Genomic DNA, 26,259 nt, shown 5'->3' on the forward strand with positions numbered 1-26,259 from the left:
GCAATTCCGATGTAATTATGCATCTTATCGATGAGTGCCCCTGTTAACTTACCTCTTCCCCCCAATTATTTTCTTGTAATAATTTGCGGAGACTTGTCCCCAACCTTTTTTGATAATGTCCCACACATTCCATCTTAGTGATTTTCTTGTCATATGGAATAGAATAACCACGGCTTTATAACTTTTAGAGTCTCCATCCCCATAGAATTCAGTGTGCTCCACAGAATGGCCAAATATTAATTTTGCATCTTCGGGCTCCATGTTAGGAAATGAGCCACTATAGTTTTTAGCAGACATGGCTGCATGGTCAGTCTGCCACGAAAGGTATGCAGGTGATTTTTTGTCTTCCATAGAATGTTTCCTACAGCCTATGCAATTCTTTGACATGACTACCACATCAAGCATTTTACCAGTGTCAACTGACACTGCTGCAGCAACACCAGTGAGATATAAATGTCCACGTTTTTGCCATGTTCCATCCACTGATACTCCACATTCAGGTCCTTTTCTTGTTTTCACTTCTTCCACAGCAGCTTTCATAATTTCTTCTGCTATTTGACAAGTGACAACAGAAATAGCCTTCACATGTCTGTAATATGCTGGAGATGCTGGTGGTGGAGGTAGATTCATTACAGCAGAAAACATTTTTGCTTCACTCTGTCCACAACCAATATCTGTCATGGCATGAACTAGTCTTCTGTTTACTTGAGGGACTTTACCCTGTCGTCTGGAGGTTGGAAAGTTTGGGGATTCATAATCACAGTTGTTGCAGAACAATACAACAAACATCCCTCGTCCAAATCTGTGATTGTCAAGTTTCTAATATAAACAGAACCACTATTGAACACATAGAGCAAGCTAACACAGATAATATAGTTAAAAACATTCTTTATTAATAATAATAGCATAATTTATTGTCACTAGCACTATCACAGTCAATATTTGCAGAAGAAAGCTTAGAGTGAGATGCACTGATACAAGGAACAGGTACTAATATTAGGCTTAGTTTCTTTGTCAACATTTCTATTATTTTCATTACTAACACTAACACACTGTTTAGTATGTCTGTTTCCGTGAAATTTCCTCTTCCTTTTGATGTCACTACGACATTTGGAACTCATTTCACACACAAAATATGCAGAAAAGCTGTTTTACTAAAAGCAAAACGCACATATACACAAAACAAGTTGGCATATTTGTTTATAGTTTGAGAAAGCTATGGTAATAATACACGTCATATGTGTTAGTCAGAAGCACAACTACGTGCTAAATGTAATGCTGAACAAAGCCGACAAAAGTGAATCAGAAAAATCTGAGACGTTGGCACAAAATAAGACACTGTCGTGTCATAGCCCTGCCACGCCCCCTAAAACATGCACATGAAGTCATTTAAATCCATTTTTGGACCACTTGCAGTTGGAATATACAAATGAAATATATATCATTTCAAAGGAGACAAACAAGGCTTTCATTTGCAATGAAAAACTTAGCATGAAAATTTTGGTCAAAAACGCCATTTCAAACGTTGCTCCATATATGTGACTGGGGTGTTGACTGCTTAAGGGTTAAACCTTTTATAAAACAATCTTATTTATTTTATTTGAAAATGTATGCATTCCATTATATGAACATTAGTATATAACCATAGTACCGTATAATGTATTGTGTAGTGCAAAACACAAACTACTACAATCAGGCATTCCTTATGACTGAAACTATATTCAGCACAGAACATTATTTGAAGAAGTGTACGTTACAACAATGGATTTAAGTATCAGATGTATATTGTAGCAACACCTGGAGCTAGTACAGAGTCATAACAGCATTTAAATTAAATAACTTCAGATGAACAAAACAAAATAAAATGGGAAGTAGCGCATAACCTAGCTGGGATATTTTGTGACCCCAATCCAAATATTCGAAATTCAATTAGAAATAAATATGTAAAAAAAAAAAAAAAAAAAAAAAAAAAAAAAAACAAATACATATACAAACCAATTTAAAAAGTGTAATTATCTAGAATACTTAACGAATAGAACTACATTCAAGCATGTAAAAAGCATGTAAAAAGTATGGGGTCAGAAAAAGTACCTGGATAAGTTGCGAGGGTTAATATTACCATAAGAAAAGCCGAATTGTACAAAAGCTTATTTCCTGTTATTGTTGTGAGAAGTAACATTTTATTCTTTCCTTTGTTTTATTTCCTTTAAGTTACCGGTACATACACTTCACAAGTAAGGGGACAGTTTCCAAGAAATTGCAATCAATTCGTTTTACTTTATATTAAATTTATGGATTATCCTAAAAGGTGCCTCAGTATCAGGAAATTCCTTAAACTTTCTGTTGGCACTCTTGGACTTTTGCTTCTGTTATCAATATACGAAAATATATTATGGATAAGTGTTAGCAGCTGCGTTCCCACAGGCAGAAACTCTTAAGCTATAGACACTGAATAATTTCAGGAGAAATATTGTTCCAGTACTGGGTACTGATCCCGGAACAATTTTTCCCTTGAAATTACTCAAGTCTGCTTCACAGGCAGCTATACCTGAAAGTCAGATTTGCAGCTATAGGCTTAGATACTGTTTCACTTCTTCTAATACAAAGTGTCTATAAAAATCATTATCAACTTTGTTGACGGGACGAAAAATGAAACAAAATAGTAGTTTACATCATTAGAGATACTTTAATCTAAAACTGAAGAATCTACTCCTTCTTATGGTTCTAAGGAGATACAAAATTCAATTAGTTAGGTTTCACATGAGCGTCACTGATATCTCTGCAACATTAAAATCACACAGTGTTTCACGGAAAACATTTTCCAAAAAAAAAAAATATATAGTGCAGCTGCTTGCGAAACACGATCTCTCAACACTTATGAATTATTGACTTTTGTTCGATAAACTTCAAATTTAATGAAGCTCTAGGAAAAGAAATATAATGGAGTTAAATCTGAAGGTCTCGGTGCCCAGGGTCTGTTACCACCTTGCCGAATCCAGCAGCTTATAAAAAGGTCATTGTGATTGTCCTAGATAATGACTGCATAGTGACATGGTGCTCCATCTTGCTGAAACACGACATTATGAATTATTATTATTTCTTTTAAAGACATTGTTATTTTCAGATGAGTTACTAATAATTGGATGTGTATTAGGTTACTGTTCAGTCTACACTTACCACTTTATAAACAATGAATTATATCATTGAGTACAAAATATATGTTTTATTTTATGACGGGCGCTTTCGCCTTATGGCATCATCAGGTCTCTTATTGACATAACTGGAACAATGGTATATCTGGTGACAACTTGAAACAAGCATGTAATATAACATTGTAAGAAACACTAGAAACTCTGGTGAATTGGAAAAATTTTTAAGCATATCTGAATACGGAAGTGATTTTGTAAGGCATTTTGTTCATCATTGATTGCTCTTTTCCTATTTTAAATAATCAATGATGAGCAAAATGTCTCGCAAAATCACTTACATATTCTAACATGCTTAAAAAATTTTCCAATTCACCAGAGTTTCTAGTGTTTGTGACAATGTTATATTTCATGCATATTTTCATGTTGTCACCAGATATATCATGTGTACAAGTTATATCAGTAAGAGATCTGATGATGCCATAAGGCGAAAGCGCTCTTCATAAAATAAAACATATATTTTGTACTCAATGGTATAATTCATTGTTTATAAAGTGATAAGTGTAGACTGAACAGTAACCTAATATATATCATGAATTATACCATCGTGAACAGCTGAGGCTCTAGAAATGGTTCCAGCATATCAAGATAAACATCCCCTGTTATTGTTAGTTCCATAAAGAGGAAAGGGTGATACGTTTGTGACTTTGCCATTCCAAGTCACACATTAACCTTAGGTGAATTTTTTCCCATGAAACACATTCCCGTTGATTTCCAGTAGTCCAGATGCGAGAGTTGTGTTAATTGACCTTTTAACAAAGCCTCAACAAAAGCTCATTTGCAATCTGTTCAATTAATTCTGCACACATGCACTTGTGTTGGATAATATTCTTCATAAAGGTCATTATAAGACTTGAATGTGGTACTCTTCCTTCCGCAAAAATTCCCTAAAAAATCTTGTGAATAGTTCCTCTGGAAATGTTTAATCTCTGGGTTGCTCGTCAAAGTGATATGCGTGGTTCATCTTGAAACATTTCACATGTGAAGTCAATACTTTGGTCCGGTGTACAGGGAAGCCTACTTCTCTCCGCATCAAGAACAGGTCCTGTTCTATTAAAGTTATTGAGTAACTCACGGATAGCTTTATTGCTAAGTCCTGGTTAGTTGAACTGTCTCTGAAATCCCCCTCTGATAGCATTACACTTGTGTTCTTGGATACGAAGTGTCATTACAATGATACACTTTTCTTTATTCATTCTTGATCAGGAATCTGCCGATTATTAATTCTCATGAATAGATTCATCTTATAGACACTGTATAATATATGCCTCCTTTCCTTCTACTACACTATTTTTGCCTACAAGCAAATGCTCTTGCAGGAGTTGAAAATCATATTTTATACTTTTTGATGATGAATGAAAAGTTGAAAAAATATTTCTGTAGCTAGAAATATGCTCTGTAACATACTGACATATGTACAAGCCTGCATGTAGTAGAGTGGTACATTTTGAGAGGAGCGTTTGTAATAACATAAAAACTGGTACTACAGTATATTGACACAAGGTCAGGTTTTTGTGTACATACACGAACACACACAATGATAATAATTAATAATCGAATCAGTCATTTCTAAAAGCGCTTTATTCAATTTTTTTGCTAAAATCAGTGAAGAATGCTATCACATGCATCTCATTTGAATACACATTTCTATTAAGAAAATACATTATTCTGTGTGTTTATTAAGATTTTTTTTAGTTTGATTGAAATTGAGGTTCCAATAAGTAAAATGGTTTATTTATAGATATTATTTCTATCTATAACCTCTCTGTGATACAATTCTACTGTATGTTGTTTTTGGATAAACGTTTTCGCTCAAATTGAGCATGATCAGGTCCTAATTATATACTTAAACGTTAGAAGACAGTGGCATAGAATTTGAATTATATAGTAAAACATGAAAATTATACACAACAATCTTACATACAAAAATCTGTATAACAAGGTCATTGTGATTTATAATACATGGTATATACACCTATCAGCCAGAACATTATGACCACTTACCTACGATCGATATAAACCCGTCCAGGCGATAGCAGCGTCATATGATGAGGAATGACTGCTAGTCAGACACACACATGGTGCATGTAGTATTAGTGAGCGTGCTGTCCGTGTGTAGAATGGGTAAGGCACGCGATCTATCTGCATTTGACCAAGGGCAGATTGTGATGGCCTGGAGGCGCGGCACGAGCATTTCGGAAACTGCACAACTTGTCGGGTGTTCCAGGAGTGCTGCGGTGAGTGTCTTCAACAAGTGGCGAAACCAAGGTGAAACCACGTCCAAACGTACAGGGGTTGGACGGCCACCCCTCATTACAGATGTCGGACGTCGTAGGCTGGGCAGACTGGTAAAACAGGACAGGCGGCGAACTGTGGTGGAACTAACATCAGACTTTAATGCTGGGCAGAGTACAAGTGTGTCTGAACACAGTGCACCGAACTCTCCTAAAGATGGACCTCCACAGCCGACGACCCATGCATGTGCCAATGTTAACACCACAACATCGGCAACTACGACTGAACATTATGATCACCTTCCTAATAGCCGGTATGTCCACCTTTGGCACGGATAACAGCGGCTACGCGTCTTGGCATGGAAGCAATGAGGCCTTGATAGGTCGCTGGCACCACATCTGCACACACAAGTCACCTAATTCCCGTAAATTCCGGGGAGGGGAGCGATGAACTCTGATGTCAAGTTAAATCACATCCCAGATGTGTTCGATCGGGTTCAGATCTGGCGAGTTGGGGGCCAGCACATCAATTGAAGCTCGCCACTGTGTTCCTCGAACCACTCCATCACACTCCTGGCCTTGTGACATGGCCCATTATCTTGTTGAAAAATGCCACTGCCATTGGGAAACATGGCCGTCATGAAGGGGTGTACGTGTTCTGCAACCAGTGTACGATATTCCGTGGCCTTCATGGTGCCTTGCACGAGCACCACTGGATCCATGGATGCCAACGTGAATGTTCCCCAGAGCATAATTGAGCTGCAGCCAGCTTGTCTCCGTCCCACAGTACAGGTGTCAATGGGCTGTTCCCCTGGAAGGCGACGGATTCTCACCATCCCATCGACGTGATGAAGAAGGTATCGGGATTTATCAGACCATGCAATGCTCTGCCACTGCGCTAAGGTCCAGTGGCGATGGTCATGTGCCCATTTCAGTCGTAGTTGCCGATGTCGTGGTGTTAACATTGGCACATGCATGGATCGTCGGCTGTGGAGACCCATCTTTAGGTGTGTTCGGTGTACTATGTGTTCAGACACACTTGTACTGTGCCCAACATTAAAGTCTGATGTTAGTTCCGCCACAGTTCGCCGCCTGTCCTGTTTTACCAGTCTGCCCAGTCTACGACGTCTGACACCTGTAATGAGGGGTGGCCGCCCAACCCCTCGCGACTTGGTTTCGCCACTTGTTGAAGACACTCACCACAGCACTCCTGGAACACCCGACAAGTAGTGCAGTTTCTGAAATGCTCATGCCGAGCCTCTGGGCCATCACAATCTGCCCTCGGTCAAACGCAGATAGATCGCGTGCCTTACCCATTCTACACATGGACAACACGCTCACTAATACTACATGCACCATGCGTGTGTGTGACTAGCAGTCATTCCTCGTCAGATGATGCTGCTATCGCCTGGATGGGTTTATATCGATCGTAGGTAGGTGGTCACAATGTTCTGGCTGATAAGTGTAAAATGTAACTAGATATCATCAAAATTTTTAAATATTATAGTGACAGATTCAAATAAATTATTGTGTTGCAGATATGTAAATAATACAATTACATTAAAATTAATGTGTATATTATTACAATTAATGTTTATCCCTATGAAATTGTTAAACAAGACTGCATCTGTATGATTGGAGGAAGTATATGCCAGATGACGGGACTGTGTTCTGTGTAGGTTCTACAGGGGATTACATAAATTTGGAATTTTTTCATTGATGATTTTGATTGTACACCTTTGTTATATAAAATTCTTCGACAACATTATTTTATATTATTACCGTTATTGATAATTATCAGGATTTGTAAAGTTTCATTAATACGAGTGAATTCGTGATTATTTTGTATTAGGTGTGTAGCAATTTGTTTTAATGGAACTGCTCTGTGTTCGTTAAATCTAGTTTTAAAATTTCGTTTGGTTTGTCCCACGTATTTGTGATTACATGTTTTACAGTTTGATGCCAATTTTGTGAAAGTGTTTCTCAATGCAATCATGACTTGCGAATAGTCTGAAGGTGGCAGCTGATGATTTTCTTTGGGCTTGCAGTATGACATTGCGGTCTCTATATAACTTTTGCCATTTCTTGTTCTCAGAAGTCTGCCCAGCAGTAGTGATTGAAGCTTGCACTACCACCAAATATTGGAGAGCTAGACTGTTTGGCTTAAATATCAAAACAGCACATAGGAAACCAAAACCCAGCCTATTTTACAATTTAGCATATACAAGGTGTTTCATTAGAATGTGATGGTTTTCAGAACACTGCTATTTCTAGCAATTTCGTGCTTTGGAGGAAATATTGGTTGCTATGCGATCTTCAATGCGATAGGTACCGAAATCCGGTTGTGAAAGCCAGCTATAACTGCTGAGGGTATCATCATGCTAACCACACTATACTTCCATTCTGGTTGGATGATCGTCTACCCCTGCTTCGACATGTGAATGTGAGGTCAGCAGCTGGTTGGCCGGTCTGGACCCTGCAGGGCTGTGGTGCCGTGGATTATTATGCGATCTTCAAAACATGCCCTTTCTCCTGAAATTATAGGAACTGATGGCTAACTGGATGGTGGCAGAACGTGTATTTGCTGTAACAGCATATATTGAGTCTAAATCCATCACACATGTTCAGAGAAGATTTAGAAATGAATTAAATGTTCCACAACATGGAAGAATTTCTTCCCATAATACAATTCTAAAGTGGGTGAATAAATTCAATAACACTGGGAATGTTTGTGATGGATTTGCTGGTGGGTCGCGATCAGTACGTACGCCAGAAAACATCGCCAGAATTAAAGAAGCTGTCTTAGAAGTCCATCTCGCTCTGCCAGGCGTCAATCAACAGCATTGAATTTATTGCTCACAAGCATGTGCCATATTTTACACGAAGACCTCAGATTCCATCCATACAAAATCCAAATTGTGAACCATCTTTATGACACTAATAAACCTGCTTGATTAGTGTTTTGTAGAGAGTTCAGTGAACAATCACTAGACAGTGTGGTGTGGCGTTTCTTCCTCTGAAATTATCGGCCTATATTTCTTTGAAAATGTAACTGCAATATGACTGTCAATGCAGATCGGTACCAAGAAATATTGGGAACAGTGGAACTGCCTGAGATAGATCAGGATCGGGCGATGCACACACAGCACGTGAATCAATGAACTGTGTGCGGATCTTGTTTCCTGGGCCCATAATTTGACGATTTGGAGATATCACCTAGGTGCCACAGTCTCCTGATCTTACGGCAGCTGATTTCTTCTTATGGGGATATTTGAAAAGTAAAGTGTAGTGTAACAGACCACGTACCATAAACATAATTGATCAAATTAGAGCCATTGATCGTGGTTTATTGCAGAGAGTAATGATGATCTTTCAGAGCAGATTTCAAGAATGTGTCGTCATGGAGGTCACTTAAAAAATGAAATTAAAAAAAAAGTTCAGATTAATAAATTGCGTTCTACTACAATGTTTCCAGTAAAAGTGTTGCCTGTTAATTCAATTTGATCGTCCCACAATACGACTATGAAAACCGTCACATTCTACTGAAACACCTTATATATCCTGCCATTCATGTGTGTGTCAGTATTCTGTAATCTATTACTTATGATATCATTTTGTTTATTATTAATTTCTTTTTTGAAAAAGTTGTATAGTTGATTATGAATTATGTTGTTATGGACCAGGTTTTCTTTTTGTTTACACTTTTTATTGTAGGTTTTACTATGGTATTGATATTAGTTTGTACTTTCCTTTTTCTTTAGGGCGATATGTTTTGATGTTTCGATTACTGAATCCCTTTCTTCTTCTTCTTCTTGATCCACTCCTCTGATACCTTTCGGCGTTGAGAATATGAGAGATGTCCACCTGCTACTTTCCACAGTTAAGGCCACTGCCTTTCTCTCTTCTGTAGTGTCTCTCTAATTCCGTATTTCCAGGTCTTCCCTGGTCTTCTTGGAGTCTTCACTTCTTCAACCTAACCTCCTTTATGAACTTCAGTAGGCAATCTGTCTTCATGTGTTCTATGTGGCCAAACCGTTTCAACTGTTTACTGAATCCATTTTCTGACGCTAATTCCAAAATTTTACTATATTCAACTTTGTAGTTTTGAGGTTCATGGGTGTGTTAATTATCAATATAAAATTTTATCAAATATAGGTTATAGACGAAAATAATATCTATAAATAAAAAAAATTATTAAGATGTACACAGACTTCACAATATTCACAGCACATTTGAAGGGCCCTATTCTTGGAATAAGACCACTTTTATGGAGATCTGATTGCTGTTGCAATTTCGGAATAAAACCCTTTCGATTATTTATTGTCGACAACTTGACATTGAGAGAAGTAATAACGTCAGTTGCATTATCATATATTGTTTCTGTTAAGTAATAAATTATAGAAATGACTTAGTAATAAAATGTTTTACGTATTGTAAGCAAAAATTATGAAAATTTGTTGGAAGTATGATAAATAGCTACCGATAACTGTTGCACATTGTCAATAACCAGTTGTGAAGGTTAAATATGTATTCAACCTATATATTATGTTTCATTGTAGGCAAGCCGATGGGAGTGGAAACATCTGAAACCTCGGCCTCCTAAGCAAGGTTCACCTCCATGTCCTCGCCTTGGCCATAGTTTTACGTTAATAGGAAATCGAGTGTACTTGTTTGGAGGGTTAGCAAATGACAGTGAAGATCCTAAAATTAACATGCCCAGGTACGTTAATTTTCACTATAATTTTTCTTAACACATTATGTAGGCGCCTACACTCTGGACGTATGTGCCACTAAGGTGGAACATATTCTTTCATTATAAATCCTGCAAATATAAAAGTGGAAGAACTTTTGCATGTTATGGGACATAGTTTAAAACACTCCATAGGTTGGAACAAATTAGAACATTCTATAAATTGGAGCTGGATAGCTGGCTTTATTAGGGCTGCACCCAGGACACGTCCGTACACGTTAGCCTTGTGCGCCTTTATATGCGATGATTGTCTAAGCCCGACAGGTGGGCTCAGTGGCATCCGTGAATCTGACGCTGTCAGATGGGCCATCCTGTCTCAGCCCCTGATACGAGAAGCCTGATTAAGCTCCAGAAGCCCAGAACCCCAACCCCTTCCTGTATCAGGATCGGGAACCCATGCTATCCCCTCACTTCCTTCGCCTACGTTTTACTATTACGAATGATAGATGAAATGAGGGGGAGGTGGAGAGTGTTGGTGCAATGGTAGACGGAAATGGGAGTACCGCGAGACAAACCCTCTGCAACATCTGCTTTGTCCACCACAAATTCCATCATGACCTGGGCGGAGATCGAACCCAGGCCACTGTCTGAATGAAAGACCATTGCACTAGCACTTCAGCACAGATGCGGCTGTAAATTGGAGCAAAGTGGAGGATATTTAAGTTGTCACGGAATACATATCTGTTAGAATGGCTCAAAACTAGAAGCAAAGTGAAGGAACTTGTGATACCGGTATAAGTTAGAACATTCTATACATTGTATAGAAACAATCAACGTGAACATGACAACAGCAGATTTACATATCCCTGGGGAATCATCTCGCGGTTAGTCAGTAAAATTTCTGAGGTTTTTTTTTTTGCTCCAACCGAATTTTGTTCTTTTTCAGCAGATATGAACTTACTTTTAATTAGTTGTTTTATGGAATAAAATGAAGTCTATTATTAGGTGGTTGTGAAAGTTCAGTGCTCTTTTAGTTTAAAGTCTGCTGTTTTATTTCCCCTTATGTTACAATAGAAAGGAATCCACTGTAAACTAATTTTTATTCTGCAGTTTAATTAGATAATAGATCATTTCCTTACAATCCTGAAGTTTAGACTGTTGTGAAATTATAACTTAAGCCTATATGGCTGTCCTTGATTCTGATAATATAACTGGGTTTTGGAATTTATTTAATCTATATAAAGGATTTTCAAAAATACCGTATATAAATTGCACTAAAAGTATAAAAGAACTTGTATGCTACTTTAATATCAAAGTAAGAGAGTCTAGCTTTTTTTACAGTTTAGATTTGATAGGTAACTCTATGGTTGTGTCCGATTTTATGCTCTTGTCAATTTGTCCCAAAACAAAAATGTCTTGTTTTTCTGGATGGGTTGAAAACACAAGTCATTATTTCTCGAAAAAGAAAAGAAATAAACAAAATGAAAGATAGTATGGGGTATAGGTAGAACATCCCACAAATAAGAATAACGTGGAAAATGTTAAGGGACAAAGGTTAGAACACACCATAAATAGAAACTAAATGGAAGGTGCTACAGGATATAGATTAGAATGCTCCACAAGTAGCAAAAAAATTAAAGAAGTTACGGGATATCAGTTAGAACAGCTCATAATTACAAACAAAATGGAAGATGTTACGGAATATAGACCTAGGTTAGAACATTTCACAGACAGAAACAAAGTGGAAGATGTTATGGGATATAGGTTAGAACATCCCACAAATAGATAGGGTATAAAAGAGAGAAACTTTGGCATGGCATGGCATGGGAGATAGGTTAAAACATCCCAAAAATTGAGGGAAATAGGTACCAAGACTTTGCCAGTATCATGGGATAGGTATAGATTAGAAAACACTACAAATAGAAACAAAGTGAGGAACGTCCTTTGGTATGTCCACAGTCTAGTACACAGTCTACTATATACAGTCACGAAGCTAGAGTTTTGAGGGTGCTAGAAACAATAGACTGTGACGGTACTATTTTGCATTGCCTGTAATGAGGCGATATTAGCTATCCTAGTGGTGAGCAACTATCTAATGTTTGCATATTTACTACATATTGAGCTTGAGTTGTAAGGGTGCTAGGAACAATAGACTGTGCCGGTACTATTTCGCATTTTCTGTAATGAGGCGATATTAGCGATCCTAGTGGTTAGCAACTATCTGTGGATGCATATTTACTACGTATTGAGCTTCGTGACTATATACTAGACTGTGGTATGTAGACCTGAGATTTGTAGGCACTTAAAAACTGACATTTAGGCATTTAAAATAGGCTCTGAATTTATAAAAATAGGTACTAAAAACATAGATTTAGGCACCTAAAAGTACAATTTGAAGCAGCTAAAATGTAATTTCTATCCACAAAAACTACAGTAAGTTACCGGTAATTATAAAAATGCAATTAATTGGTGAGTATTAAGAATTATGGTATACAGTGATAAAAACAGTAAAACAATATTGCTATTAGAAACTTTATTTCTGTGTCTTAAATTATGAATACCGGTACGTAATTTATAATGAATTCATCACTCCATTGCTCTGAGCCTGCTAATACACAAGTGCTTATATTACAATAAATTAATTACTTTACCAATGAATTTACAATTTACACATTACCGATATTTATAATTGGCACTGAAATACCTAACAATGTCTTCCTCTAATTTTCTATTGTTAAACTTTGTCTTTTGTTAGATAGAACCATTTTATAAGCGAAACAAATTCTTCCCAATGATACCGAAGCAATGTTTGCATATTTAAATCTAGCAATATTTGCCATGCTGATTTCTTTAGAGAGAACTACATCCTCCCCATTCATCACATTTCTGCTATCTGCTCAAGTGTTCAATAAAACCAGACAGACATTTTCCACGAATTTCTTCATTCCTACAACCAAGCTACCGGTATTATAAGATATTCCAACCATATCCATCCCATGAAATTCAAAACTTTCTCTTTTACTGCTACACGAAAATATGAAAGTAGGCCTATGTAACAAATAGAAATAGGCAATTTTAGGCTCTAAAACCTTAAAAATAAGTCTCAGTGGGGAATATTGCCATTTTTAGGCACCATTAAACTACTTTCAAACGTTCATATTTTATATAAAATGTGAATATATTTAACTAGTTTTAGTTTATCACAACAGAAAAAAATAGGCATTTAACCTAAAATCTGTGGTCTAGACTTGTACGATACTATAGCTTAGGATAACTCATAAATGGGTGGCCACTGATCCCATTGCATGTCAGGAAAATATAGGTTAGAATACCTCACAAATAGAAGCAAAGTGCATGATGTTGGGAATGTCATGTAATGATGAAACATAACTTACAACACCCACAATTAACAGTAAGATACAATGAGCTGAATTCGAGTTACTAATTACAGATTTTATGGCTTACAATAGACGGCTTCTGTATCACATTAATTAGATATTATGTCACTTGGAAAGAACTAATAACGAATAAGATATTTTCCAATGATAATAGGATACAAGTTTCGTATGCTGGTACCTATTTTGTGGAAGAGGGCCAGGTAATCTTTCCTGAAATTGTCTTTGAACTTCACACTGATTGTTAATATACATTATATACATGAATAATGGGTACATAAGTAGATCTATTCTTTGTGTAGTAGATAATCTTAACTTAGCCATTTTGTGTCTGATCATCAAGCGCAAATGTACCACCAAAAGAAATATAGCTACAGCATAACTGGTTTTTTAATTACATTCTGTGGACATATTCATATGGCCTTAGTAGTAACAGTGCCTACCTTTACAAATGCATCATCTAACTACAATGGTGCTGCTTGGTTTACAGCACAGCTTTGTTTAAATAATATATTATTGTATCATTAATTTCCATTATATTAGTAACGGTATGGTATCAGAGGCATGAACAGTCTATGAAAGGTCAGGCCAGACCCCGGTTGCTGGCTTCACATCTACATGCCTCATCAGATGTGAGCGATCATCCAACCAGAGTAGAAGTATTGTGTGATCAGTAGGATGATTTTCCCAGCCATTGCAGCTGGTTTTCGAAACCATATTTTGCTATCTATCATTGCTCCCCATATTCATTACAATGCTGAGTGCCACTGATCTTATATATTCGCAGAAATTTCATGAAAAAATTCTTTCCCCATGAAGATTCCAACCAGAGCTCATTCCACAATGCTCATTCGGACATGATGCCTTAGACCACCACACTACAATGCAGGACATCCAATTAGTATGACTTAATTAAATTTTAGTCATTGACAAGTTTTTTTTTTTTGTTTTAGATATAGGGTACCACAGCCTAATTGTGCCCAATATTTAGATTCATATAGGCTCATGAATTGTTGTTCTTCGTCAGTTGCACTTCTGGATTGAAAATCTCTCAAAAATCATATCATATCATAGAAAATATTTAAATTTCTCCTCCTAACAATGACATAGGCCAACGTCATGCCTTTATGTTGGCGACATTGTGTATTTAGTTCTATTTGATCGTAACTGTAATGGCATGGTTGAAAGCTACCGTAGCTAATTCTCCAGTTCAGCGCATTTATCATATATCATATCATATCATATCATATCATATCATATCATATCATATCATATCATATCATATCATATCATATCATATCATATCATATCATATCATATCATATCATATCATATCATATCATATATCGTATTGTATTGTATTGCATCGCATCACACGTCACACGTCACACACACACCACACATCACACACACCACACACACCACACATCACACACACCACACACACATCACACATCATATCATATCACACATCATATCATATCATATCATATCATATCATATCATATCATATCATATCATATCATATCATATCATATCATATATCATATCATATCATATCATATCATATCATATCATATCATATCATATCATATCACATCACATCACATCACATCACATCACATCATGTCATATCATATATCGTGTCGTGTTGTGTCGTATCATACCATACCATATCATATATCATATCATATATCACATCACATCACATCTTATCATATATATCCAAACATAAAAGGCTATAATATTATCAAGACTTATGGAGTCAAGACACATCTCCCTTGACTATGCAACATTCAGAAAATTCTGATATAGAACATATTACATATCACTAGATGAAGTTATATCAGTACTCAATTCCAAGACCAATAAAGCATCAGGGGAAGACACCATAAACATGGAATTGTTTAAAAACTTGAGTGAACCACTTTTGCACAGATTTCACAACTACCTCAACATGATTTGAAATGGAAAGGGGCCTCCTCAATGCTGGTCAAAATCACTTGTGATACCAATCTACAAGAGAGGGAATAGAAAGGGTTGTGAAAATTATATTTTTTTATTTTAGTACAGTAAGTTATTTTATGACGCTTTATCAACATCTTAGGTTATTTGTGTCAATATGTCAAATATTTTATTTTATGTCTATTGCAACAAACTGTTGCTCATGACAGTAATAAACGATTGATTGATTTATCATCTGAATGAGATGAAGGTGATAATGCCACTGAAATGAGTCTGGGGTCCAGCACCGATAGTTACCCAGCATTTGCTCATATTGGGTTGAGGGAAAACTCCGGAAAAAACCTCAATCAGGTAACTTGCCCCAACCGGGAATCGAACCCGGGCCACCTGATTTCGCGGCCAGACGCGCTAACCGTTACTCCACAGGTGTGGACGTGTAAATTATAGAGGAATTAGTGTATTAAATACTGGTTATAAAATATTTGCAAATTTAATAAAAGATAAATTATATCAATATTATGAGAACATTTTGGCCGAAAAACAAAACGGATTTAGGAAAGGCAGATCATGCTGTGATGGCTACTTCACAATGAAACGTTTGATTGAGAAAAAGCGAGAATTCAATATAGAAACACACATGAAGGGTACACGGGAATAACGAACAAGGTCCATTCAGAATAATTTTGAGATAAATGAAATTTAAAGTTTGAGGACTTGAAACATATAGTTTATTGTTAACTTATTGTTATTTTTTATCACACAAGAATGTACCATTATAAAGCAAATATGTGACAAAATATTGTTTTAATTTTATGAATTACAACAATGCAAAACTGCAAAAAGTCTACTTTGCTACATTTTATAAACGGGAAGAACGAACAATGTCACAATTTAATTGAATATTTGTTGGGAATGGAATCAGGCATAATATTTTCAAACAATGTAGCGCATGTTTACTTTCGTGTAGGGTATTCTTTTTAAAGGTTATGAATATTGTTGATCCATTATAAATATCTTTATCTTTGAGTATTCATTGTTCCAAACAATTATTGAAAAACAAATCTACAAACTAATCTGATTGCACTGAATTTTCCATTGTGAATGAATAGATTGAACTATAAAATCGTCTCATTCACTGTTATTGACTTCTTGTGACTCGTCATTGGTGGGAGGAAGACTGAAATATTCTCTAGCAGTTGCAGAACAAACATTTTTCAAAATTTGTAATTCCTTGTACATTGCCTTGTAGCTGTTTACAGTTTACAATGATGAATGGTTTGGTTTCCTCCTAGAATTCGCAATCTCTTGCCTCCAGTCATCGGGTACTTCACACCTTGCTCTCTGATTGATAAGTCCCATGTTTTTGTCACATTCCAGGTACGAGTGGCCTCGAGTGGGAAATCTGATCCACTGAGCATCAATCTCTTCTTAGTATGTGCTACATAATGACAAAATCTAGATACCGTAAAGTTCCTACTTTGTCCGGAACAAGAATCGTAGAAAATACGGAGTTCACTAACGCAGCTTGGTACAATATTCATACAGTGGTGCCATATCTTAGAGCAAACTTCATCAGAGCCTTTACTTTAAATATTTTGGTCATACATGTCTTCCTGTTGGCAGCGTATGTATGTTACAAGAATAAAAGGGCAGCTGTCGACGATAATAGCCCTCAATAGTTCAAAAGTTTGGAACGGGTAATTCTTTTGGAAATCCATGCAGATAGCTTCTTTATACTCTTACTTCCTGGATTTTAGACGTGCAGCCCGTTTTACTTCATAAAATTTCTGTCCTTTTCTCTTGTGCAATTCATTCTTCCAAATCAAATTTTGTTTCTCCTTCTCAAAATTATCTAATTTACTTGCATCTTTTTCATTGGAAATTTCTGATTTAATGTGTGAAATGTCAGCTAATGTTGTATTTAGTGACAAAAATTACTCTATTGCTCGTAAGACATAGAGTTCGCAGGAAATTTTTCTAAGTGTAACTTAAGCAGCTTAGAAATATTCAAGTTCTCTGGAAGATACGACCTTCGGCTATCGTGACGAGATTAGTGGACTTTTTGACCTCTAAGTGATTGAATGTGCTGACAAATTTTAGATAAAATCTCTCCTTTTATTTGGTGAGGCCTGTTTCCATGTTTAACTCTTGTTTCTGTATAGGCTTTTCCAGTAGTAGCCAATGACGTTTTCAAAGTGACTAAACGTCTGTCTGTTATTCCATGTAGAGCGATAAATGCTTTATAGCAAACGGGAACATCAGTATTTTGCCCATCTTTGTTTATTCGCATTTTATATCTGTAAGAAAAATTATGAAAATCAGCTTCGGCTTGTGTTTTTCTGGATCTTCTTCTTTGCACAGGAAGTACCGAAATTAGCCCTGAAAGCTGAGCATTTTGAGTGTCATATGGTGCTAATTCATTGAAATGTTTAATAAGATCGCTTCTTTCACTGTGGCTTATTTTCTGAAGCATCTGTAACACGTCCTGTAACTTTTCTCTTCCTTGAATTTACAGAACGTGGAATGGGTCCGAATAATTCATTTTCTCTAACGTCAGACATTATAAAAATAAATTGCACTAACCACAAACACTACAATATGTACCATAAAAGTATAATAAAGGAAATAATCAATACCCTACCACTGACATCTGAACGCTGGAATAGTACAGCTGTTTGTATTATGCTCACAAGTAGTTCTAATGAAAATTAATATAATTTATTGTCACGTGGAATAACAGTTAAACATCATACAATCATTTAATAATATTATTATTGTATAATACAGATCGTATTGGCATATGTAAAAATAAACTAACCAGCAATGTGCTATGGCTCAAAGAATCAAGTTTGTAACGGCTGTCTGCATTAGTTTCTGTGTTTAAAATGGACATTGTTCGTTCTTTCTTGGGATGGATGTGACATTGTTCATTCTTCCAAAGTATACAGAACTTTAACGCAGAATACTGAGGACAATATTCATTCTTACATAAAACCATTGCAGCCACATGAAAGTACTCCCCTTCTGCTATCAGATGGCACTATTAACTCAATTTCGATTTTTGATGGACCTTGTTCGTTATTCCCGTGTACCCTTCACATTGCATTTCTGACTTCAAAAAGCTTTCGATCATGTAAATCGTAACATCTTATCGAATATATTAGTAGAAGATTGCATCCTACAACAAATTGTTGAGAATATTTTTAATATATATAAAGATACTTCAATCTCAATTAAAAATTACAGATAAATGGTCAGCCTGGAAGATAGTTTCTTCTGGTGTCCGACAAGGATGCCCACTGTCCCCCCTTCTATTTAACATATATGTGAATGCCATGTTAGGAAAACAAGACATGGTTACATACCAATAAACCGCAATTTAAATTTGGATGTTTTGTTATTTGCAGATGATTTAGCTTTGTTAGCCTGTTCATAGGACGACTTATAAAGGTCCATATACAATTTGAAACTCATAGCAGATAAATACTCTATGGAAATTTCTACTGACAAAACTAAACTTATGGCTTTTTTTTTGTGGCAAAGAGCCCGTTCCTAGCAAGATTTATATTAATGGAAATATTTTGGAAAGAGTTAACAAATTTTAAAATCTTGGCTATAAATTATCTTTCTTAACAGATTTAGACATTCATGACAAAACTTTACCGTATAATAAATCAATGGGGATCATAAATAGAATCATAAAAACCATCTCTAGTTCAGAGATATACCCGCACTTGTCTGTATAAAACCTTAGCACGACCAGTCCTGCGCTATTGAAGTGAAGCATGGACTCTAAGGAAATGTGCTGCAAGTAGAACCACTGCTAGTGAAATGAGATTCATGCGCTGAACAGCTGGGTATACTAAGTGGGACCATAAAAGAAATGAAGACACCTTAAAGGAACTTGAAATGAACTGTATACTAGCAGACATATGTCACTATCAAGATAACTGGCATCAGGATGTGAGGCGTATGTCTAGGACTATAATCCCTCGTGCAATCCTGCATTACCAACCTAGAGGCAGGAGATCAACTGGACGTTCAATGAAGAGATGGGCAGAAAACTTCTGTGGACAGTGACAGTCCTTCTGGGACTATAACCTGTATGGCTGCTGCTGCTGCTGCTGCTGCTGATGATGATGATGATGATGATGATGATGATGATGATGATGATGATGATGATAATGATGATATATTTCACTTATTATGATGTATGCTACTTGAGAAAAATGTAATGAATTTGAGTTTGGAATTTCAGGTACTTGAATGACTTGTATACTCTAGAACTGAGGGGTAAAAATTCAACTGTGTGGGAGTTACCTGTAACATCTGGCACATCACCTTCACCTAGGGAATCCCACACTGGTGTGGCATACATAGACAAAGAAAGCTACAAGTCTCGATTGGTGATTTATGGTGGCATGAATGGCTGTCGTCTAGGGGACGTATGGATTCTGGATTGTGGTATGTTTAATATATGGATACTTATGATTTCATTAAACTTCGTGTGAAATATAGGATGTGGTGTCATATTTTAACATTACAGTGAAAATATTTAAAAAATTGCAGATACTGAAGTGATAACAAGAAGCATTGCTGAATATTATTATTATACAGATCATGTAGGCTATTTAAAAATGCTACATGTTCGTCAATAGTTTATTTCTGCTAAATGTTCTTCAAATTATCTTTCTTCCATACAGGATGTTTTACAAAATTTAAAATTACAGTGAAATAATTTTAACTATTTTCATGACACTTGTTCATCGGTGTACAATTAATCGGAAAGCTAAATGTATGACATATTCCACTTTTACATATATTTTGTCTTCAAACTTGATATTATACAGTGTAGAAACTAAAGAAGCAAATTTTTTATGTTTGGTCAGACTTAATGACTTGGAGCAAGCCTGCCGTAAATGGATCACCTCCACTACCCCGCTCTCTTCACAGTGCCATTCTGCATGGCTGCCGTATGTTTGTGTTTGGTGGTTGGGTGCCTCTTCTGATGGATGATGTGAATGTTGCAGCGAGTCAAAAAGAATGGAAATGTACTAACACACTTGCCTGTCTTAATCTGGGTATGTATATATGGTTCATGCTTTGTGCATAATCTGTTGTCAGCAGTTAAGTTTAAGCACAACAACATACACTCTTGTTATGATGTAATTATGTCATGTTCTTTTTATGTTTGACACTCAAGCAGGAGTCCACACCTGTGGAGTAACGGTCAGCACGTCTGGCCGCGAAACCAGGTGGCCCGGGTTCGAATTCCGGTCGGGGCAAGTTACCTGGTTGAAGTTTTTCCGGAGTTTTCCCTCAACCTAACATGAGCAAATGCTGGGTAACTTTCGGTGCTGGACCCTGGACTCATTTCACCGGCATTATCACCTTCATTTCATTCAGACGCTAAATAACCTAGATGTTGATATAGCGTCGTAAAATAACCAACAATCAAGCTTCAAGCAGGAATATGCTGATTATTTGTGAATTCAGTAGTAAGATGGTAGTCTGCTTCTGTTTGAAGTTCAGATTTTTTCATTCTTTTGCAACTTGGTATCGAAATATTGATTTACAAACATCTCATATTCTGATCTCGATTCATATACTAATTGAGGATATTGCATTGATCTAATTTCAAGTACACATAATCAGTATGCACTTTTCCTAGCCAAAGCTTAGCAGATGGCCTCTCAACACATGAGTTATTATAAAGTACTAGTTGTTTATTACCACAAACTTCCCTTATTTAAGGGTTGCCACAAGAACAAAATGTTATAAACAATTACATTTAATCAATATAAAATGTTTTGTTTACAAACTAAAATATGAAGTTTACAATTTTTTTAAAATTTATACATATTATTACAATCTTAAATAAAACATATTAATTGTTAAATCCATGATGATTTCTCTGAATTGAGATACAGTAGATCCCTTAATAGTGATAATGGTCAATCTAAACAGTGCTTTATTTAATCCCACTGATATTAAATAATTTGCAAACAAATTTTGGAATTGTTACCCATGCTTCAATCATTAATCCTGTTACTGTGAAATTGTCTAGATAGTACTGTACTGTAATTTGTAATAATCGATCGTGGGATCATATAGGCTATAGATTTTTTTTCAGTCCGTCAGCTAAGCCTACCGGTATCTGGCTAAATGTTCTTAATCACTTTTTGTATGTTTATTCATGGAGCCTCTCTATTTTGATAGAATATACTACCAAAAGTTTAAGGACACTTCTTCAAAAGTAGGTTTCACTCCTATCCTTATATTTTCATCATTTGGGGCACGGAAGGATTTTGCGGATGTTGTTGATATACGGAGTCTTTATGTATCTATGGAATGAGAATCAGTGTAATTTTTCGAAAAGAAGTGTGTACTCAACAGCACTGATGAATTCTTTTATGATGATCAAAATATATCTCCAGTCAGATCCTTATCACTGAGCAGAGCTATGCATCCTACAAGTACAGGCAGCACACTCACTTTCTAAAATATTTCAAATTACACACACATTGAGAAAATTAAACGAGTAATAAATTTATTATTTACATATATTCTTTTAATTCTCGCGAACATGTTAAAAATTCAACTTTAAAAATGTATTAGTGTTGGAGTTACAATAAATTATTCCAAAAAACGATGTTAGTAATGTGAAATGAAACTACAGTTTTTAAACTTTGAATTGAGTCTAAAATGAGCTCTGTGCGACACACAGAACCAAAGTTATAGGTGTTTATGTTTATTAATGCGTGCCCATTTTTAATTTTTTCAATTTTGATTTATATTCCAAAATTTTTTTTGGCCGAAATAAAAATATACCCGGGTTGCTTTCTTAAAAACCTAACCAAAAAAAAAAAAAAAAAATGTTCGAATTGTTTCTAAACATCGAAGTCACAAGCCTGTTCGATTTGATTTGGAATGCCTCACCTGTGAAAATTGAAGGTTTTTTTTTTACTGCAAACCCAGTCTCTCTGTTTTCAAAATATGGATAGTATAACATTTTTTCTGTTATGAAAACTTATTAAAAAATTACATATTTTGTAGGAAAAGAATAATTATTCCAGAACTAGTGTACTTAGATCAATGAATTTTGGAATAGAGTTAGACATATCTGAAAGACTTCTTGTGTAATTATTAGGCTACTTTTAGTTTAAAAAATTTGTGACATCTCGGAAAAATTGCCAGTTTATAAAATTCTCTTGAGTTTGATATTCATGGCAAATTGACCAGGGACCGTCACTGTTTAGTCGTTCGCACAAGGCCCTTTAGAATATATGAGGAAGCACACACTGTTACGACATAACACGAGAATATGGTTTAGTTGTATGTGTATGCATGCTCACAGATTGAACTGTCATGTCGTTTACCAGTTACATGCTTCACACGACGACGATGATAACAGGACAGTTGGCTGGCAGTTAAGTCTTATGTGTGCGCTAATCCTAACACTGGTCAATCAGGTTATTTCCTCTATTTTTAGTAATCAGCTGTTGAGTTTGCTACAAGTGTAGAAAGGTTAGATATCTTCCTTGAAAAAAAAAAACTGAAAATGAGACGAAATTCAGTGACTGTGGACCTGAAGTGACATATTATAGAGTTGTGGAAGAATGACTGGAATATTTCTAATTCTAATGTATTTTTTATAAGTATTCATAATAGAAAAGTTATTATATAATCCACAGTTTGAAAGATAGAGACATAGGGTTTGCAGTAAAAGTCATTTTTCACAGGCATTTGGTCCCTGTATAACAATAGGGGATTTCACATAAGTATAAGAGAGGAGTGAAACATCTCTTTTGAAGGGGTGTAGGAACTGTACTTATTCAAAATTACGTAATACATCTCTTTTACAGAAACCTTTACGTGGGAAGAACTAAGTGTGGGTAAGTTTGAAGAAAATACTCCAAGTGCTCGAGCTGGGCATTGTGCTGCTGGAATTCATACTAGGCTGTACATCTGGTCTGGTCGAGATGGATATCGCAAAGCATGGAATAATCAGGTCTATCATATCATTCAACAATACTTTTTGGCTTACATGGCAGAGTAGTATATTGCGACTTTTTCTTCAGTAGAGTAGGCCTACACATTTCTCTGAGTGGATATAACTCCTCAGGCCTGGATAACTTAAGTTACAGCATGATGGCACTGAGCTCCCCTCAAATTGCCCATGTTGTTAGATGTCCATAGTAATAGACAAAGTTAGCTACTTGACTAGATAATGCTCACTCAGCTGGCAAAGGGCATTAACATCCTTACATTTACCACAGGCAGCCAAACTTCTATCTGTGTAGTTTGAGAGAAAGTAACGACCTGAGCTCAATAACAGTTGAAAGTGCAGTCGGTATATCAGCTCTCCAGAACTATTTAAGTTCCGAAATCTCAGATGCTATACACACTTCTTGTATTTCTGGGTGTGTAATATGATGCACACCATGAATTAAAACAGTCTTCCTATGGGGAAAGAAAACTAAAATGGAAGAATAGTAAAAATGATGATTTATGATGATTGTGATTCACTGATTTTTCAAAAGCCTGCGAATTCACTCACATCACTGTCATCAGACTTTTCTCTGTCATTCAGTGCACAGAACTCTCCACCGTAATTGAAATCACAAAATGATCCTTGCATTGGTAATGCTACACTACACACGAGTCTTATCACTGGCTTGGACTTGGAATGGGTTCTTGCACTTTGGATTACATTGGTCCAATATATGCCCTGTGCATATGTTGATTATCCAGGTCTTACAGTTGGCCTTGGTGGCATTTGTGAACCTGATGCTGATAGTTGACCATCCTGCCTCAGCCCTCACAGAGCCAAATCCCATTCCCAGACGAGTACCTGGTAAGACCCGGAGCCCCAAGCCATTTCTGGTACCATATCAGTATGAGAAATCCGTACTACTCCCAACCAAGACTTCACCCCATTAACTACTAGTCTTGCAGATGATGAATGAAATGGAGGGAAAGTGGAGAACGGTAGTGGAATGATGGAGGGAAATGGGAGAACCCTGAGAAAACCCTCTGCAACATCTGTTCTGTCTATTCACAAGTTTGAAACATTTTCCATTCAAAATATATACTGATTTATACATACGCTCATTATTTACGCTTCAGTGACACAATATTTATTTTTAAATAAATTGCCTATCAGTTCGTATAAATGTGTGTTTGTTTTTGGAAAGATAAATTGCTTTACATTTGTAGCACCTAAGGGGAGAGGATGGTATTTTTTAAAATTTTTTTCCTATTTGGTGTAAAATATTATTTTTTTGTATGTAGAGAGCTCATAGCTGAAAAAAATATTATTTGGAGGCCCAAATTTGAAAAAAATATACCCAATTGTAGTAAAACCGATATATCTAAACCGTTTTTAAAGATAGATTCAAACAATTTTTTGCACTGTATTTGCAAAACCATGTTCTACGAACTGTCTGTAACAGAATTTTGATATTAGTCCCTACGTTTGCAAAATAAACAATTAAAATTTAATAACAATTTTCTGATTTCCTTCCTTGCAAACAAACGGACGTATTTTTAAAATGAAATCAATTAACAAAATTCAGTTACAGAGAAAAGTTTCGTAATAGTGTAAAGAATGTGTGTTCTAAATTTCATGCATGTATCTTTAATAGTTCAGAAATTATATCCATTTTTGTCTGGCAATGTAGCAAAAAAATGAAGTTACTGGAAACCGATAAAAGCGGGCGTGTGATTTAAAAATCCATAGTGCAGGAAGTTTAAAAATGACGTCTCAACATCCGATAAAGGCACAAATACCCACAATTTTTTTTGCAATGCATTCCACACATATCAAAGGGTATTTTAAAGAAAATTTTTTTTTTTTTAATTTAATTTACTGGAAACAACAATAAAAGTGGGCGAGTGATTTAAAAATGCATAACGCAGGAAGTTTAAAAATGGCGACTCAACATCCGATAAGGGCACAAATACCCACAAAATGTTATGCAATGCATTCTATACATATCACAGAGTATTTTAAGGAATTTTTTTTTTTAATTTACTCATTTTTCACAAAAAAATACCATCCTCTCCCCTTAAAAAGAACTGCTACAACAAAGGAGAAAATAGCACTGACTTTGCACACACAGACACAGAGCAGCAACTATTAAAGAGGCAATTTAGAAGCTGTAAGGGACATCTATCAATAGATATATTGCTCCATCCACATCCAAGAGCTGGGGACTGAGCAGACATACAAATAATACATCTACCCAACTAGAGGGATTAACCTCTTGCTGCATGATTTCTTTCGTTTTCTGAAAAAATATCTCGGATGTTAAATACAATGTAATTGCCTTAGAAAGTAGTTTAAAAATTCTAATAATAATATTACTGATTTTATTAATAATTTTAAGGTTTGTGCCATACATGGTACTGCATGCAATCATGGTTACTTGTTTAGGACACCTGTTTCAGAAGGAAAAGATACAAATTAGGAACCAAACATAAAATAATAACTTTCAAACATGGATTTATGAAAATCTAAATATAACTTGTTCTACAGATTAGAAAAATCACACATACAATATTTTCCCCCTCTCTTTCACTCTAGCCCTCATGGAACTTGACAAGCAATTTGTAGCACAATTCTGCATTGCACTTTTGACATGCGACATATGAGTCAGTCAGGGATACTTGCAAAACAAGAACTACTTGCAGAACAAGAACTTTGAACCCCCACTTGTGTGGTTTTTTAGAGTTGTATTGTTTCAACGATGATCTACCCGTACACT

General features: G+C 35.9%; 1 protein-coding gene across 5 annotated transcripts in view; it reads left to right on the forward strand.

The window, feature by feature from the left end:
- Positions 1–26,259, forward strand: part of LOC138710229 (host cell factor 1-like) — a 150,324-nt gene that overhangs the window by 71,426 nt on the left and 52,639 nt on the right. For all 5 annotated transcript variants that reach the window (XR_011335185.1, XM_069840904.1, XM_069840903.1 and 2 more), the window contains exons 3-6: positions 10,000–10,160; positions 19,749–19,954; positions 20,380–20,571; positions 23,356–23,501. Coding sequence is in view for 4 of the 5 variants with exons in the window: in XM_069840904.1 (XP_069697005.1) it covers positions 10,000–10,160; positions 19,749–19,954; positions 20,380–20,571; positions 23,356–23,501 (705 nt within the window). In the remaining variant the exon portion in view is untranslated. The remainder of the gene's footprint in view (positions 1–9,999; positions 10,161–19,748; positions 19,955–20,379; positions 20,572–23,355; positions 23,502–26,259) is intronic.

The sequence above is a fragment of the Periplaneta americana genome, chromosome 12 (genome assembly GCF_040183065.1).
Source record: "Periplaneta americana isolate PAMFEO1 chromosome 12, P.americana_PAMFEO1_priV1, whole genome shotgun sequence".
Lineage (NCBI taxonomy): Eukaryota > Metazoa > Arthropoda > Insecta > Blattodea > Blattidae > Periplaneta > Periplaneta americana.